The following is a 15,801-nucleotide window of genomic DNA, read 5'->3' as shown; positions in this document are numbered from 1 at the left end:
ATTTACTTTCTAACTCTGCTTTCCTTGTGGGGTCATTTCTTAAGGGGCTGAACCTTTCTAGTTCCCGGGGCACTGTCGATATTCCTAAACAAACGTAAAGGAAAACAATCAAAAATATATGCATTGCTGGGGGCGGGGTCGGGGGTGGGGAGGGAGAAAACGCTTCGTTCCCGGGTGGCTCATAGTGGACAGCAGCGGAGGAGGCGAAGTTGGAGCCGCTGGGAGAAAACTCAGTTTGCCCCACGCCCAAGGGGCGCGGCGTGCTGGAAACAGCAGCGGACACAACTTGCAAAAGTTTTGGGACCCGAGAGGAGGTTCCGGGCCGGTGGAAAGGCAGTGCTGGGGGCGGGAGGCTGCGCAGGGCTGCGAGCGCTGGGCCGAGCTGGAGACGTCCGCAGTCCCCAGTGGAGCGAGCGGCCGGCTGGGTGGAAGTCAGGCCCCCGGGGATCCGGCCATCCCTGGCTGTCAGTCAGAGGCAGGCAGCCCGCGAGTCGCCGCAGCCCCCTGCCCCGCTCCGAGTGGGGCGAGGCCGCCCCGCTCGGAGCGCCAGCCGCAGGGGGAAGGGGCGTCGCCCCCGCCGCCCCCGCCCTTCTCCTCCAGTGCCATTGGGCCGCCGTCGCCCGCCGCACAGCCCGCGCCACCTCTGCTGCATCCCACCCCGCCCGGCCCGGCCCCTGCCGCGCTCGGCCGGGGGGCTGGTCCGGCCCGGGCCGCTGACGTCACCGCCAAGTTTGCTGCCCTCCGCGCCCCACGTGTGGCGGCGGCGGCGGCCCTGGAGGCGGCTGTGAGCGCAGGGGCCGCGGCCGCTGACAGGTCCCGCGCAGCCGGCTCCACCGCGCGGCTCCCAGGTGGGGCCCAGGGCAGCTGCGGGGCGGCCTTGCGCGCGCACCGAGGGGAGCGCACCGCTTTCTCGCTCCGGTTCGCACAGAGGGACTTGGAGAAGGGGGGCTGGACCTCGCTACCAGGCGGACAGGACCTACTTCCCGGCCTGAGAGGACTCCAGGAAGAAGGGCCGGGGACGCTGCCGCTCGCCCGCTGTGCAGGGCGCACGGGGCACAGCGGCTCCCGGAGTCGCGCGGGCCGCCACCGACACCGAGGGCGGCGATGCGCGAGCGCTGAGCGGAGACCCGCGCCGAGAGGGCGGCCCCGGGGCCGAGAGCCGCACGCCTTCGCCTCCGTCGCCGAGAGCCCCGTCCCGGGCGACCTTTCGGGGAGCTGCTGCCCCGAGGCCCAGGACTTGGGCGCGTCTAAGACGATGGTTTCCTAAGCACGGCCCCGCCGTCCCCTCCCCACCCCCCCGCCCCGTGCCCTCTTCTGGACCCAGTGCGGGGCTCCGTCCCCTCGAGGGGCCCAGGCCGCCGCCTCCTGGGGGCAGACCGCACGGCCGCAGGGGCGCACGGGCGATGTGGCCGCCGCCCGGCGCGCAGGCCCGTCCGGGGCATTCGGTGGCACCCGGCGGAATCCTGTTCTAGCATGGCCCGCGCGCCGCCCGACGTCGCCTCCGGCTAGGATGGCCCCTCCGGGCCCGGCCGGCGCCCTGCCTACCTCTGCCGAGCCGCTGTCCCGCAACATCTTCCGCAAGTTCCTGCTGACGCTCTGCTCCCTGCTCACGTCCCTCTACGTCTTCTACTGCCTGGCCGAGCGCTGCCACAGCCTGTCGGGCCCCGTCGCGGGGCTGTCGGGCGGCGGCGAGGAGGCGGGGGCCCCGGGCCGCGGCGTGCTGGCCGCAGGCCGGCGGGAGCTGACGAGGTGGCCGGCGGCGGCGCACAGAAAGCGGCTCCTGCAGCTGCAGCGCGCGCGGAGGCCCCGGCCACCCGTGCCGCGCGACCCCGGCGACGTCGCGGCCTGGGAAGAGGAGACTCCCGGCCTGGCCGCGAGTCCCGGAGGCTCCGGGGCCGGCAGCAGCGTGGCCGAGGCCCCGACGCCGGGGACCCTGGCCTTGCTCCTGGACGAGGGCAGCAAGCAGCTGCCGCAGGCCATCATCATCGGCGTGAAGAAGGGCGGCACGCGGGCGCTGCTGGAGTTCCTGCGCGTGCACCCCGACGTGCGTGCCGTGGGCGCCGAGCCCCACTTCTTCGACCGCAGCTACGACAAGGGCCTCGCTTGGTACCGGTGAGTGCGCCGGCTCGGGCCGCGGGCTGCTGGCTGCGGGGGGTCGGAGCGCGGGGCTGCTGGGCACAGGGGCTGGGGGACTGGGGCGAGCTCCGGGTGACCCCTGGGCCACCTCCCTCCGTCTTCACGCGCGAGGCTGGGGGCCGTCGGTAGCTGCCCTTCAGTTGAGGGGTTTGCCCCCAGCGTGCCTTCTTCCCCTTGGACGTGGGCAGTGGGTGTAGTGGGGAGGGCGTGGGGAGGAAGTGTTTTTTGCCTGAGGGGTTTTAGTCCTGGGGAATTCCTTTGCCTAGAATAGTGGGTCTGGGGTCTCATCCCTTTGTCACGCGCTGTGAAAGTGTCTGTTTAGCTAGAGGGGAAAAAAAAAAGGAAAAAAGAAAAATGCGCTCTCCTAAATTAGGACCATATTCAGTAGCTACTAAGGTACCTCTTGCTCCATCTTTTGGGCAGTTCCCTGCGGTTACTGTCAGGTGTTGGTTTACCTTGCCCTCTGGCAGGTGTCTGTCCTGAGCGGTAAGTCACGCGGAAGCTTGGGAAAGGTGTCACGTGCCAGGGAGCCTAGGCAGTGTCCCAGCCAGCGCCAGCAACCAGACCCAGCGTTTTAGGGAATGCTTCCGTGGTCGTAGCTTTTGTTTGGGAGTGAAGAGGAGAGCTGTGTAAAACGCTTTCAAAATCTGTAGGAAAAAAAAATAGCTTCTGTCTCCGCGAAAGCAGAAACTTTCTGAAGATGTTCAAACAATGCTCTTTACTAATGAGGTAGGCGATATAATGAAGGGAGAAGGGAGGGAGGGAGGGAGGGAGGGAGGAAGAAGAAAAAAGTAGTGAAAACCGTGCGAGTATAGGCTACAGGTTAGCAGAAAAGTCTCATTTAGATCTTCGTTTTCAGTTGGCCACTTGCCTCAAATTCCTGCCACCTTTCATAATATAATGTGCCAAAATTCTAATAAATCCTGGTGTCGCCTGGATTTTGTTTGCATAAAATGTTGGCTTTTTTTTTTTTTTAAATCTCTTTCCTCCAAGGAAACATCACGTTGCTAGAATTTTCCATTTTTATGGAGTTTATCTTGTTGGTGAAATATGCGTTCCCTTTGTTATTTTAACAGAAACAATATTACAGAAGTTACAACACAATTTAGATGTATTTCAAAAGGCCACTAAATTAACCTCAGAATAGACGTGGACGTGATTTGACAAGTTTATGTACTTGCTGGTTCAGGCTCACCCTCAGATCAACTTCGGGAGCTGAATTTGCAGTAACTCAACTCATGAGAAAACGTTTGGGTCCTAAAAAATCAAATCCAAACATTCCACACTTTTAAAACAGTAACCTTCCATTTGTTGGAAAGAAAAACAAACAGCCTTCCTTTAATATAGAATATAGATCATTTAAAGTCATCAGCCACTTAAAATACCCCCCTTGTGTTTCTGTCATTTATGTCGTATCCTCTGGGAAGTTCTTATAAAAATGACCTGTTGAATCTGGAAACAACAAGTCGTTCTGTTTTAGCACAAAGGCAGCTCTGTTTTTTTTCCACCAAGGACACAAGAAAGGAGTGATTAAAGACCCCTAAAACTCTTATCTGTAGCAGTTTGCATTGGTTTTGGCCTCCTCCAGTGCTGTGAGCGAGCACAGCTCAAGCTGACTGTCTGCAATGTTCTAAGCCGTCACTGGGCTGTGAGGTGTGCTGTTAAATATGGTGAAATATTTAGTACTGAAGCCTTTGCTATTCATCTGGCCATATCAGCTTGATTTCCACGAAGTAACAGTGCTGCCGTTTGCTCCCAAAATGAGCATTTGGGGGCACAGTCCATCTACAGACCTGGATCTTATTTTCTGTGGGACTTCTCCTGAGCTCGTGAACAGGGAAGGAAGGCTTTAAGGCCACTGGAAACACAAGCATTAAAAAAAAAGAAAGAAACGAGAAAGAGTCATAAACTTGGAGGCCACTCTCTCCTTTGGAGACTGGATGTGGGCTGAAAAGTAAACCTGCTTGGATTGTTTATTTCAGCAGAAGAGTCCCCGTAAAGCAATTTATGGTCGTTACAAAAATAACCACACAGTAGACTTCATGGTTTGGTGAATCTAATTTTCCAAGTGTTGGAGCAATGTCTTTGTTTCATTATTTGCAATGTTGTTTTTTTTTATTGGATGCATAAATTCAGTTTAACTCAATTACACAGAAAAACCTTATTATTATTTATTTATTTATTTATTTATTCTTTTAAAAATCCAACCTATGGGGTCTGGGTTATGGTGATCAGTTAATGAAATGTCTCCCACAGTTCTCTTTCATCTTGACTCTGAACTTGGAGTTTGATGTTGTGAGAAAGGCTGAAGCCTGAACTTTCGGGGAGAAAAAAAAAAAAACCCTCTCCCATTCAGAATGCCACTTAACCATTCAGTACATTTTAGCTGCTTTTATTTAGCTAATATTTTAGAACAGGCGGTTTGGGGAGATCTTCGTGAGTCAGCCCAAAGTTTGTAGTAGAGAATTTCTAGCACACACTTCTGACCACACAGGAGCACACGCACACACGCACACACACACCCGTGTACAGAAAGAACAGCTTGATATTTGCATGCTGAAATGAATTATGGAAGAAAAATAACCTCTGTGTAGTATTTTTATTTGCCTAGTGACCTGGGAGAATCCTAACACGTCTAGCCTTGGTTTGGGGCTCAGCGAGATGTTTGCCATGAGTTTGTTGTGGCAGTGCCCCCTACTGTCCTCACAGAGGGATAATTTTGTGAATGTTAGGAAGTTTGCAGAAAACGCCCTGGAGAATGAATTTGAGGATTTTGCTAAGATGTCTCCATCAGTTTCATGCACTGAGAAGAAAAGAAAATGCTTTATGTAAACTTTGTGCAAAAGTAGTGGGATACAAATCCCTTTGTTTGAACAAATCTGTAATAAAGGTGAAGAAAGTGAATTTGTCATTCAAAACCTCTAAGGAGGACGTTATTCATCCCGATTTAAAACGTCCTTGCAGCCTTCCTCTAAAACAAATGAAGGGAAAGCGACATTCTATAAGCCAGGAGGTTAGCTAATGATAATTTAGGAGACTTGAGTGGAGTTTTCTGGATCTGAAATTCCAGCCAGAGGGGTTTAAAAAACATTCCTCATTACTTAATTTAGCAGACAGGATATCAGGACGACAAGTGTCTGGGGCCTGCGTGCTACAGGAAGGCAACCCTGTGCAGTGAGTCGGCCCTGTGGGCTGTGTGTGTGTGTGTGTGTGTGTGTGTGTGTGCTGGGCTCCTGAAGGGGAGTGAATGGAAACTGGCTTCATCAGCTTCTAAACCTTGAGCTCTTTCCTGGAAGTCCAGACCAGCGGCCTCTCTTGTGGTTCAACAGCAGGTGAAGGTCTCAGTCAGGCACCAGGGCAGGAAGAGTGGGAAGAAGAGCCGGTGTTCTGGGAGAGGCCCGGGAATCAAACAAAGCTGTGTAAGTTCTGAGCCCCGAGCCTCATCTTACAGAGACCAGGAGGCGTCTGCATCAACTAAAAGGCCTGCCCTTTCTTCCCCAAGACAAAGGACCGCTATTTATGATGTATTTTCACATACACACGCACACAAACACACACACACACAAGTATAAATATGCAGTTGGTCTTCCTGAGCGCAGGTTCTGTATCCATGGAGTGGATCAGATGTGGACCGAAAATGTTTGGGGAATGCAATTCATCCCGAACGTTGTTCTTTGAATAATACAGTATGGCAACTGTTTACCTGGTGTTCGTGTTATGTTGGGAGTACTCTAGAATTGATTAAAAGTGTATGGGAGGATTGTAGGCGCATACCATGCTGTTTTGTCTAAGGGACTGGAGCAACCATGGGTTTTGGTGTCTCATTTGGGTTCCAGGAACCCATCCCCCCAGAAACTGAAGGTCAGCTCTGTAAATTTATATGTATATAAATATTTGGCTTCTGTAACCTTTTAGTCTTTTATGTTAATACAAGATAGGAAGTATTCCTTATCCAGTCTCTACACAGGAATGTTTATATCCTACGTTTTAGTTCCTTTTCTTTAGTTAAGTCTGGACAGTTTCGGTAGGAGGCTTGAATCATTTGAGTCCGGAGCACACAGGAAAATCAAAGATGTCTCAGCTTGCAGTTGAGGACTTAGTATTCCCCTGACTTCCTCAAAATCGGGAATTTTCTGGCCTCTAACGATCACGACCTTGTTTTTTAAGTCCAGTGGGGAGGCGAACTGAACAGAGGAGAAACGGAGAAATCAGCATTTTGTAGCAGCTGGGAGCAGCTGCAAAGAACCTCCGTGTGCAGCTTCCCACCCTCCTGTGCAGCCAGCCCCTTCTGCAGGAAGGGGTTGAAATGAAATTCGAGCCAACGGAGAGGCAGAGTCTGGCCACCCAGGCAAGGTCATGTGGACTGGAGTCCAAAGGCACTCTCTGTCCTGTGAGCAGAGGGATGAACCTCGGGCAGGCTGCAAGGGTGCAACGAGAATGGGAAGAAGTGCCCTGGACTCTGAGTCTAGCAGGCAAGTCCACGGAGGGAGAGGGGATGGTTTCCTCCATGCATAGAGTTCCCAGGAGCTCATAGGAAGTGGACACTCCCCACCCAGGAAGAGGTGGAGGAGCCACGGTGCTGTCATTTGTTGGCTGGATGTCAACATTGTTGGGCTTAACCTCAACAGATGACACCAGCCCAGCAGGTCCAATGGCCTTGTTCTGTGTGTGTGTGTGTGTGTGTGTGTGTGATGTCCTCACACATACATGTGTGAGTGCAAGATCAGACACCCAGTAGGTGAGGAAAGTGGTGGGATTAACACGAGGGAAGTCACTAAGCGGTAGGAACTTCTGAGCAGTACTGGACATCTTGGATGGACCAAGCCTTGGCTCATGGTCTGGGCCTTAGACAACAGCCACAGCAGCAGCAGCGGTAGCAGCAGCAACACTCTTGGTAGAGCCAGCCCTGGGACACTGTGTGTGTGAGTGAGTGTTCCTTTACAACGATCAGATGTGTCAAGCGCCAGTATACTCTGTGTGAAATACGTAGACATCGCTGGGTGGAAACCCACTGGAGTAAAGTCATCTCCTGCCCTCCCATTAAAAAAGGCAGTGCTGTGGCCAAAATGCTTGTCTCATATAAATAAGTATGTTGATTGGACGGCAAAGACTCAGTGCCAAATCTGTCTTTTGGAGGGGTCATGGGAATAAAGTAAGCCTGTGTCATTAATGACAACACAGGCTAACCTTACATAGACCAGATGCTCACATCGTGAGGAGAAGAGTGTCACAGAGCAAACAAACCTCCTTCGCATAAACAACAAAAAAGAGCCTTCTGTCTCCACGGGATGCATCTGAGCCATTGCAAATTATGGTTACCATCAGTCAAATCTCTGGGCCCAGAAGGGAACTTGATGTACTTAGCATTGCTCCTTTGAGGGAGCGCTTCCTAAACCATCTAATAGTAGCTCGGCTGATAGAGAGTATTGTTTCTTGGTCTGTGTTTCCCAGTGAGTTTAGACTCCAACCTTTTAGGAAATTTGTTTCTCCTGAAGTGATGAGTTAACAGTTGTGAAAATACAGTTTCATTTTTAATATGTGCTTTAAATATGTTAGCTGACATTGCATCAGAATAATATTTTAGCTCCCTGGTTGTGACGTCTACAAGAATTGTCTTAAAATGCTTGTCAGCGCTTTGAAAAGTTTGTTAATTTGATACTACTAAAAATCTCGGTGGGGGCTATGGATTTACCCTTGAGTAATACATAAACTTATATGAAGCCAGAATTTAGGAATTGAGAGAATGCTGAGTTTACTGAATTGAAACATGTTCACAGTTCCTTGCCTCCAACGTTGCAATTCTTAAAATCTTACATCGCTTATGTGCTAATGGCCATTCATGCACCTAAAAATTTACGTTTACCCTAGGAAGACTTTAAGACTGAACTCCAGAAGTTCAGAGATTGCCTGTTTCAGAAATTGTCTGATGACAGTAAATACGGAAAAAGAACGGAAAATGTGTGTTAAGGATGAAGTTTAACACTTGCCATTAGCAGGATTCTTCCGAAGGTTACAAAATCGGTCCACCTTGACTGTGACTTTTAGCGCCACCTAGTGGAAGGAGGTGCCTTCACGGAAGCCTGCAGAGAGAGCTTGGAAAACCTCCTTCTGCTCAGAGCGTCTTTGCAGTCTCAGTTTTAAAAGGAAACAAGAATGCATCCTGTTTAGATGGCACTTGGGCCAAGTGTGACAGCCTAGCACAGCTGAGCTGCACATCAGCTGCTTGAGGCAAGGAGCGTTCGCGTCTTTTAGGTAGGGAGTTTATTCTTTGGAGAGAAATAAAAGAGACTTGACTTTACAATAAAGCCGAACACCAAGATATAAATGATTAGGAGATTTATATTAGACGTGTGTATGGCTGAAAGGAATGCCATCTGCCCCAGATTACTTCTGTTAGTGTGTTTTGCCTCTGTTTCTGAGATCCAGCTTCAGATGAAAATACTTCCAGATGATTTTGTTTGAACATTGGTAATACAGCCTCACTCCTTCCCTGGTGGTGCAGGCACCGGTGGAGGGTCCTGGGATTCTTAACAGGCAGCGCACAAAAGCTTGTTTAACCCTTAATGCACCTGAGACGCCTTGTTGCAGAGCCTACCCACTGCGTGAGGGCAGGGACAGCTTCCTAGCAAATGCCACGGCATTTCCTCCAGGACACAGCTTTCTGTGACGGCAGTCCAGGGTTGGAGTTGGGGCCAGGCTTGGGGGCAGGGTAAAATGAAGGCTGGCAGGGGAGAGTCCTTTGCCCTCATGGGCAACTCACTTGTATCCCACATCAGAGTGCCTGGGTTTAGTGGCTGCCTCTGACTCCAACTTCCTGCCAGTGCAGACCCTGGAAAGCGGTAGATGATGGTTCACATAGTCGGGTCCCTGCCACCCATGTGGCGGACCTGGATTGGGTTCTCAGCTCCCAGATTCAGCCAGGCCCTGTCTCCACCATTACAGGCTGGGGAATGAACCAGTAATGGTAGCACATTTCTCTCTCTCTCCTCTCTCTCTCTGAGCATGTGCATCTTTCTCTTTCTCTCTCTGTTTCTCTGCCTCTTAAAATTAAAGAAAACAAAGACTGAAGGGCAAAGGACAAATAGGGCATCACAGTGGAGAATCCTGGCAGACAACAATTGCACCCAAAGATCAGTCCCATTCCTCTGACATAATCCGTGAGGCTGGCACTGCGCACCTGCGGAGTATTCTTTTCCCAAGCCCTTGACTCGGTCTAACCATGAGAAAATGCTACGCAAACCCAAATCGAGGGACATCCCGCAAAATACTGCACCAAAAACCCTTCAAGAGTGCTGAGATTGTGCAAAATGAAGTGAGATCTACGCACTCTCAGAGGAGATGAGCTGTACCTCATTACTGACAGGTAAATAAAACACAAGAAGTCTTCAGAAGGTCCATGGTAATGCATGTGTTGAAGAAACTGTGCGTGTTTGGCTCCTGATGCAGGAAAAAGGCATTTATGGAAAAAAGGCATTTATGGAATATGAATAATGCCTGCATTTTAGCCTCCTGTCGAGTTAACGTCTTGGTTTCAATCATTGTATTCTACTAGGGTTGTGCAACGTAATAACCTTGGGGGAGTCTGGGTGAAGAGTGTATGATGATTTTCTGAATTAGTGTTTGACATTTTTTTTTTTTAATTTTTTTTTTTTTTTTTTTTTGATAGGCAGAGTGGACAGTGAGAGAGAGAGAGACAGAGAGAGAAAGGTCTTCCCTTGCCGTTGGTTCACCCTCCAATGGCCGCCGCTGCAGCCGGCGCACCGCGCTGATCCGATGGCAGGAGCCAGGATCCAGGTGCTTTTTCCTGGTCTCCCATGGGGTGCAGGGCCCAAGCACCTGGGCCATCCTCCACTGCACTCCCTGGCCATAGCAGAGAGCTGGCCTGGAAGAGGGGCAACCGGGACAGAATCCGGCGCCCCGACCAGGACTAGAACCCGGTGTGCCGGCGCCGCAAGGTGGAGGATTAGCCTATTGAGCCACGGCGCCGGCTTAGTGTTTGACATTTTAATACCTAAAATGATCCTGAAACCCAAAGTGAAGACAGGAGGTGCCAAGGGGCATCCAAGGTGCTTCCTCCATGCCAGTTCCCTTTGATGCTGTGTGCCTTCTGCATTTTCCTTGGGAAGGGCCTTGTAATGGGCCTGCCTGCCCCTCTTCCCCAGCCTCCACCTGATACTTCCAGATAGGCTGATCTTTCCCCTGGGTTCTTTCAGAAAATTGGTTCCTGGCTGTCTTCTTACTCTCTTGTCCCTAAAACAGGCACAGAGTTTTACTTTTCTCTCTGTTTTCTGTGGCTGGCAAGTACAAAGTGAAGAAGATATGAAAGACCCCCTCCTGCGATGGCAGAGAGTGAAACCTTCAGAATAAATGACAGTGCTTTGAGGACGTAAAGAGCTGAAGTGAGGCTCAGAAGATAATGAGACTGGGGCATATGGCTCCCCCCCCCCCAACAAATACAGAAGTTGTAGGTGTCTGAGTTTGGGGGGCTGGGAATAAGGTGAAGAGATGGGGCCAGGACTGTGGAAGTTCCTTATGGCTAAAATGACCACGTGGCCCAGGTTTTCCAGGCCAGCTTAAATCTTCTGTTTACTTGGACAAATGTTTGCAACTTTGATTTAGGCACTGTGGCTTAGGAGACGGACCACAGGAGCAAAGCAGAGGAAGGAAGAGAGAAAGTTCTCCCTCCAGAACCCTTTCAGGTCAGTACCGGAGCATCCTATAACCATGTTGGTTTGTCTTACTGGGTCTTGTGTTATCAAACTCAGACTTCCTGTCTAGGCGACATGCTGGTGTTTCTGTTTTATTTTTTAATAATCTTTTAAAACAGATTTTTTTTTTATTTGAAAGGCGAGTCACAGAGAGTGAGGAGATCTTCCATTCAGTGGTTCACTCCTCAAATGGCCAAAATGGCCACAACTGGGCCAAGCCAAAGCCAGGAGCTTCACTCCAATCTCCCACATGGGTGGCAGGGTTGAATACATGAGCTCTCTTTTGCTGCTTTTCCAGGTGCATTAGCAAGGAGCTGCATCAGAAGTGGAGCAGCCAGGACTGGAACCGGTGCTCATACGGAATGCCAGTGTCATTGGCAGTGGCTTAACCTTCTGTGCCACAACACAAGCCCTTAATCTTTAAAACACTTGAGAAAGGGAGGAAAAGAGAGACCAAGAGAAATCTTCTATCCCCTGGTTCAGTACACAAATGCCTGCATCAGATGGGACCAGGCCAGGCCAAAGCTCAGGGCCCTGAATTCAATCCAGTCTGGTCTCCCACATGGGAAGGTGTGTCCCAAGTGCATGAGCCAGCACCTGCTGTCTTCCAGGGTACAAATCAACAGGAAGCCGGATCATAGGCATAGCCAGGACTCAGGACCCAGGCGCTCCAGCATTGAATGTGGGCATCCCCAGTGGTGGCATCTTCAGCGTTTTTGCCCCATGCCGGTCCCTGCTTTGTTCTTAAACACACAGTGGTGTCTCTGGGCTTCTGGCTGAATGGAGTAATAAAAATCTCCCTGGAAACATTTCCTCTTTGATATTTCTAACAACTGTAAAAATAGTCTTATCCACATTACATTTTTACTTAAGCAAAACAAAGCAACCCCTACTCCGTCTGGAGACTCAAAGGCACTAACCGTTGATCCACTTATCTTTATTGGATCTCATCTGTAAGCCTCTTCCGTGCAAGAGACAGGCTGCAATTGCTTAGGTAGATAAAAATAATTTCTGTGACTTAATACCATTCCCTATGTGTTGTTTGGAATTTCTCCACATAGTTTTTCTTCATGCATTTTGAACCTTTTTTCAAATAGTGAACTGTTTGAACCATGCTGTGTATGTTTGATGAAGTCTTCTATTTTAGATGTAAGGCAATACAGGTAGAGTATCCTCTAAACGTTTGGAACCAGCAGAGTTTCAGTTTTCAGATTTTTGGAATATTTGCATATACGTAATGAGTTATCTTGGGATGGCACCCAAGTCTGCACGTAAAATTCATGTATGTTTCCTATACACCTTCGACACATTGCCTGAAGGTTATTTATTTATTTGAGTGACAAAGAGACAGAGACAGAGAGAGAAGGGAGAGCCTCCCACTGCTTGTTTGCTGTCCAGGTCTCTGCAAAGTTCGGGATTGGGCCAGTGCCAGCGCCAGATAGGAGCCAGCAGTGCAGTCCAGGTCTCCCATGTGGGTGGCAGGGACCCAACTACTTGAGCCATCACCTGCTGCTACCAGGTCTGCATTGGCAGGAAGCTGGAGCCAGGATGCAAACCCAGGTACTCTGCTAAGAAGTATGGGTTATTACCTTAACTATCTTAACTAACTGTTGGGGAACCCCCTGTGTCTCAGTCTGCCTGTGCTTTGACTGCAACCAGTCATATGAGGTCCAATGTTGAATTTCCCCTTTGAGACATCGTGTGGGCCCTCAGGAAGCTTTAAAGTTTGGAGCATTTTGTATTTTTTGGATTGCAGATGTTCAGTCTGTATAAACCAAATCTGTCGATTCCTCGCTCTGTACTGGATGATGCTGGAGGTTCCGCTTCAAGGGACTGTTGGATTACCCATGGGTGTTATGGAATATCTAAAGCCGACCTCTTGTTTTGTCAACTTCCTTCTCTCTTTCAGTTTTCTAGAAATAATCTGATCACAGAACATCCTGTTATTGAGCATTTCAGAAATCTTGGGACATTTAATTGATTTTACGCCACTTGTTAAAAAATCACAACTAAGAAACTCTGGTGTTCTAAAATTTATTTATTTATTTATTTATTTATTTTTTACAGGCAGAGTGGACAGTGAGAGAGAGAGACAGAGAGAAAGGTCTTCCTTTTACCGTTGGTTCACCCTCCAATGGCTGCCACGGCTGGCGCACTGCGGCCGGTGCACCGCGCTGATCCGAAGGCAGGAGCCAGGTACTTATCCTGGTCTCCCATGGGGTGCAGGGCTCAAGCACTTGGGCCATCCTCCACTGCACTCCCGGGCCACAGCAGAGAGCTGGCCTGGAAGAGGGGCAACCGGGGCAGAATCCGGCGCCCCGACCGGGACCAGAACCTGGTGTGCCAGCGCTGCAAGGTGGAGGATTAGCCTATTGAGCCATGGTGCCGGCCCTAAAATTTATTTTTTAATTGATGCATAATCATGGCACATTTCAATACAGGAAGACAATGTGTAATGATTAAGGCAGCTAGCGTTTCTGTATGAACACTTAGCTGTTTCTTTGTGTTTGGAACACTCAAACTGTTCTCTTTCAGTTCTTTGTAAAATATATAGGAAGTTTTTGCATCCCACACTAGAACCTGTTCCTCCTATCTGCCTGTAATTTGGTACCCATTATCAACTTCCCTCTGTCACGTTTCCCTGTCCCCTGTACCTTGCTCATCACCATGCTCTCTCCTGTGAGAGCAACTTTCTCAAATGGATCAAATGAGCAAGCTTCTTCCTTCTAAACTGCTGCATGTGGAAACTAAAACATTGCCAGAAATGTAAGCAGAGGACGCATGCTGCTCCTGGAATTGGAGCCCAACAGGCCAACATGGATACTTAAATCTAAATGTTCACTTTTGGCCACGTCTTTGGATGCACTGGCATGTTTTCTAACTGAAGGTCCAAGACCAGAATCAAACATGTCCAGGGTGCTGTACCAATGGGGCAGCCATTCAATCCCACCCTTTTCAGGGACTCTGATGGCCTGCCCTTCATGCAGTAGCTATATATGGACAATTCTGTCAGAGAATGTCATAGAATGAATGCCCTTGTGTGAGCTGGTGACCCGTGTCCATGGGCTGCTGTCTTCTCAGCCACCCTATGGTCCCTTTTGCACCCAAAGGAGCTCTCCAATGACTGCTCTCCCTGACCATTGCTGAGCCACTGCCAAAGTCTGTCTTTTCATCCTTTTCTTTGTTTTTCTTTCAGATGAACACTTACCAAAAAAAAATTCTGCACTTACGTTAATCCCCACCATCAGAGCAAAGCCCAGTCGCTACCCCAAGTGCTATTTTATCTTCATGATTGTTGTTGTTAATAACTTGCATCTAATTGATTTCCTGTCGGCTACTCATTATTAGCACCAAGCACTTCCTGTAGTGGTCAGGCTGTTAGCCACATAAGACGGGGCTGTTGATTTGGACTTGCTGGCGATAGATGCTTTCTTACAGATGGAGATTTTGGCTTTTGCATGTGAGGAAACAGCCCAAGGTTAACCTAAAAGCCAGACACTCAGGGTTTCTAATTCTGACAATGCAGTTGGGAAACCATTACATGCCCCGAACTGTACGCATTTAGTGTTGGAGGGTTTGCAACAACGACAACAATATTCCTCAAATGGAGCCAGTCAAAGCATTTGTTGTTGTTGTTGTTGTTTTTTCCTCCTCCCAGAACTGGTGAAGTAAAGTGTTGAACTGAATCAAATCAAGAGTCTATTCGTCCCTAAATTTCTGTCTTTCGTCTTGTATATTTTCCCCAATATCATGGTATGCTCGTCGGTTTGGGGGTCTGCTGGATCCTCGTCAGTCACTTGTGTGTTTTATGGTTGTTGCCTGCTTGTGGAAGATTAGTGGCAGAAACCCGAGCGCAGTCAGGAAAAAGTTTGCTTTTTCTCTCTGGAGTGTTCAGAATAGGAAGTAATCAATCAAATTATGGGAATAAAATTCCTCTTCCCTTTTTCCGAGTTCTTACTTGGATTGCCTCTCTCGTTTCCCTAGGAAATATCAACATGGCCAGCCTGGTTTGAATGACAAAGTCAAAAACATGATGTGTGGGTTATGGTCATAAATCTTTGCAGATTCCTATAAAGTTTAGGTTATTAACAAAGGGGACTGGATTAAGCTACAACTAAAGTTACATTCCCAGAGTTAACTGTTCCCCTCGTCACCTTTCTTAACTGGAGCCATGTTTGCAGGAACACAGGGCTTTGAAAAATTCTGGCAAGAGGAAAACACTGCAGTGATGCCGTGGTTTCATTTCGCAGGCGAAGATTTTAAGTAAACAAAAACTTGGCATCTGTTTTTTTTTTTTTTAAATAAAGTTTCCTGGTGGACTCTAATTATTCTTGTAGTTTCTTTCATCAAATCTTGTGGGTTGGCTTTAAAAAAAAAAAGAAAGAAAGGCTGCTTGTTTTTCTTTCTAATGGGGCCTTACTCTTTCTTGTTGGTGTAGGAGGCCCTGGGATTATAAGCGTATCTGTTATAAAGGCTTTGCCCAAAGCCAGAGGGTCGACCAGAATGCCCTGCTAGGGTTTAATGATGGAAAGAAAACATGCTGGATCTGTTTTATATTTGAATGTGGGGAGGACCCAGGGAGCTGATGCTTGCGATGAAAATTCTTGGGATTTTCAGGTGTGTTTGCCCTGTGGCGAAGGGTGGCAGTGGCTTGTTAATAACGGACATTTTTAACCTCCTTGAAATACTGATTTTTAAAAAATGTATTACAATATAATTCACATATTGAAAGCCAAACCCCAAACTAAAACATAACAAAATTGCATGGATGGGACAAGTGAATCTTAGCTGAAGGGAGACGGCTGCTTGTTCACCGCTTAATGATTTATGGTCAAGACCAGAGTTAGACTGTAGGAACTCAGCATGAGCCAAGAGTTGGTTTTGTTTTTGAGATGCTACATTTCTGTGGGATACAGTGTGGCACTTCATTACCTGTATGCAATGTGTAAGGACCAAA

At 49.1% G+C, this 15,801-nt stretch overlaps 1 protein-coding gene across 1 annotated transcript in view; it reads left to right on the top strand.

The window, feature by feature from the left end:
- Positions 1-1,369: 1,369 nt before the first annotated feature.
- The window catches only part of HS3ST3A1 (heparan sulfate-glucosamine 3-sulfotransferase 3A1), a 103,924-nt gene continuing 89,492 nt past the window's right edge, over positions 1,370-15,801 (top strand). The window contains exon 1 of the mRNA XM_002718879.5: positions 1,370-2,112. Coding sequence (XP_002718925.1) covers positions 1,511-2,112 — 602 coding nt within the window. The 5' untranslated portion in view covers positions 1,370-1,510. The remainder of the gene's footprint in view (positions 2,113-15,801) is intronic.

The sequence above is a fragment of the Oryctolagus cuniculus genome, chromosome 17 (genome assembly GCF_964237555.1).
Source record: "Oryctolagus cuniculus chromosome 17, mOryCun1.1, whole genome shotgun sequence".
Taxonomy (NCBI): Eukaryota; Metazoa; Chordata; class Mammalia; order Lagomorpha; family Leporidae; genus Oryctolagus; species Oryctolagus cuniculus.
Note: the sequence above shows the minus strand (reverse complement) of the source record. Positions and strands in the feature narration are given on the sequence as shown.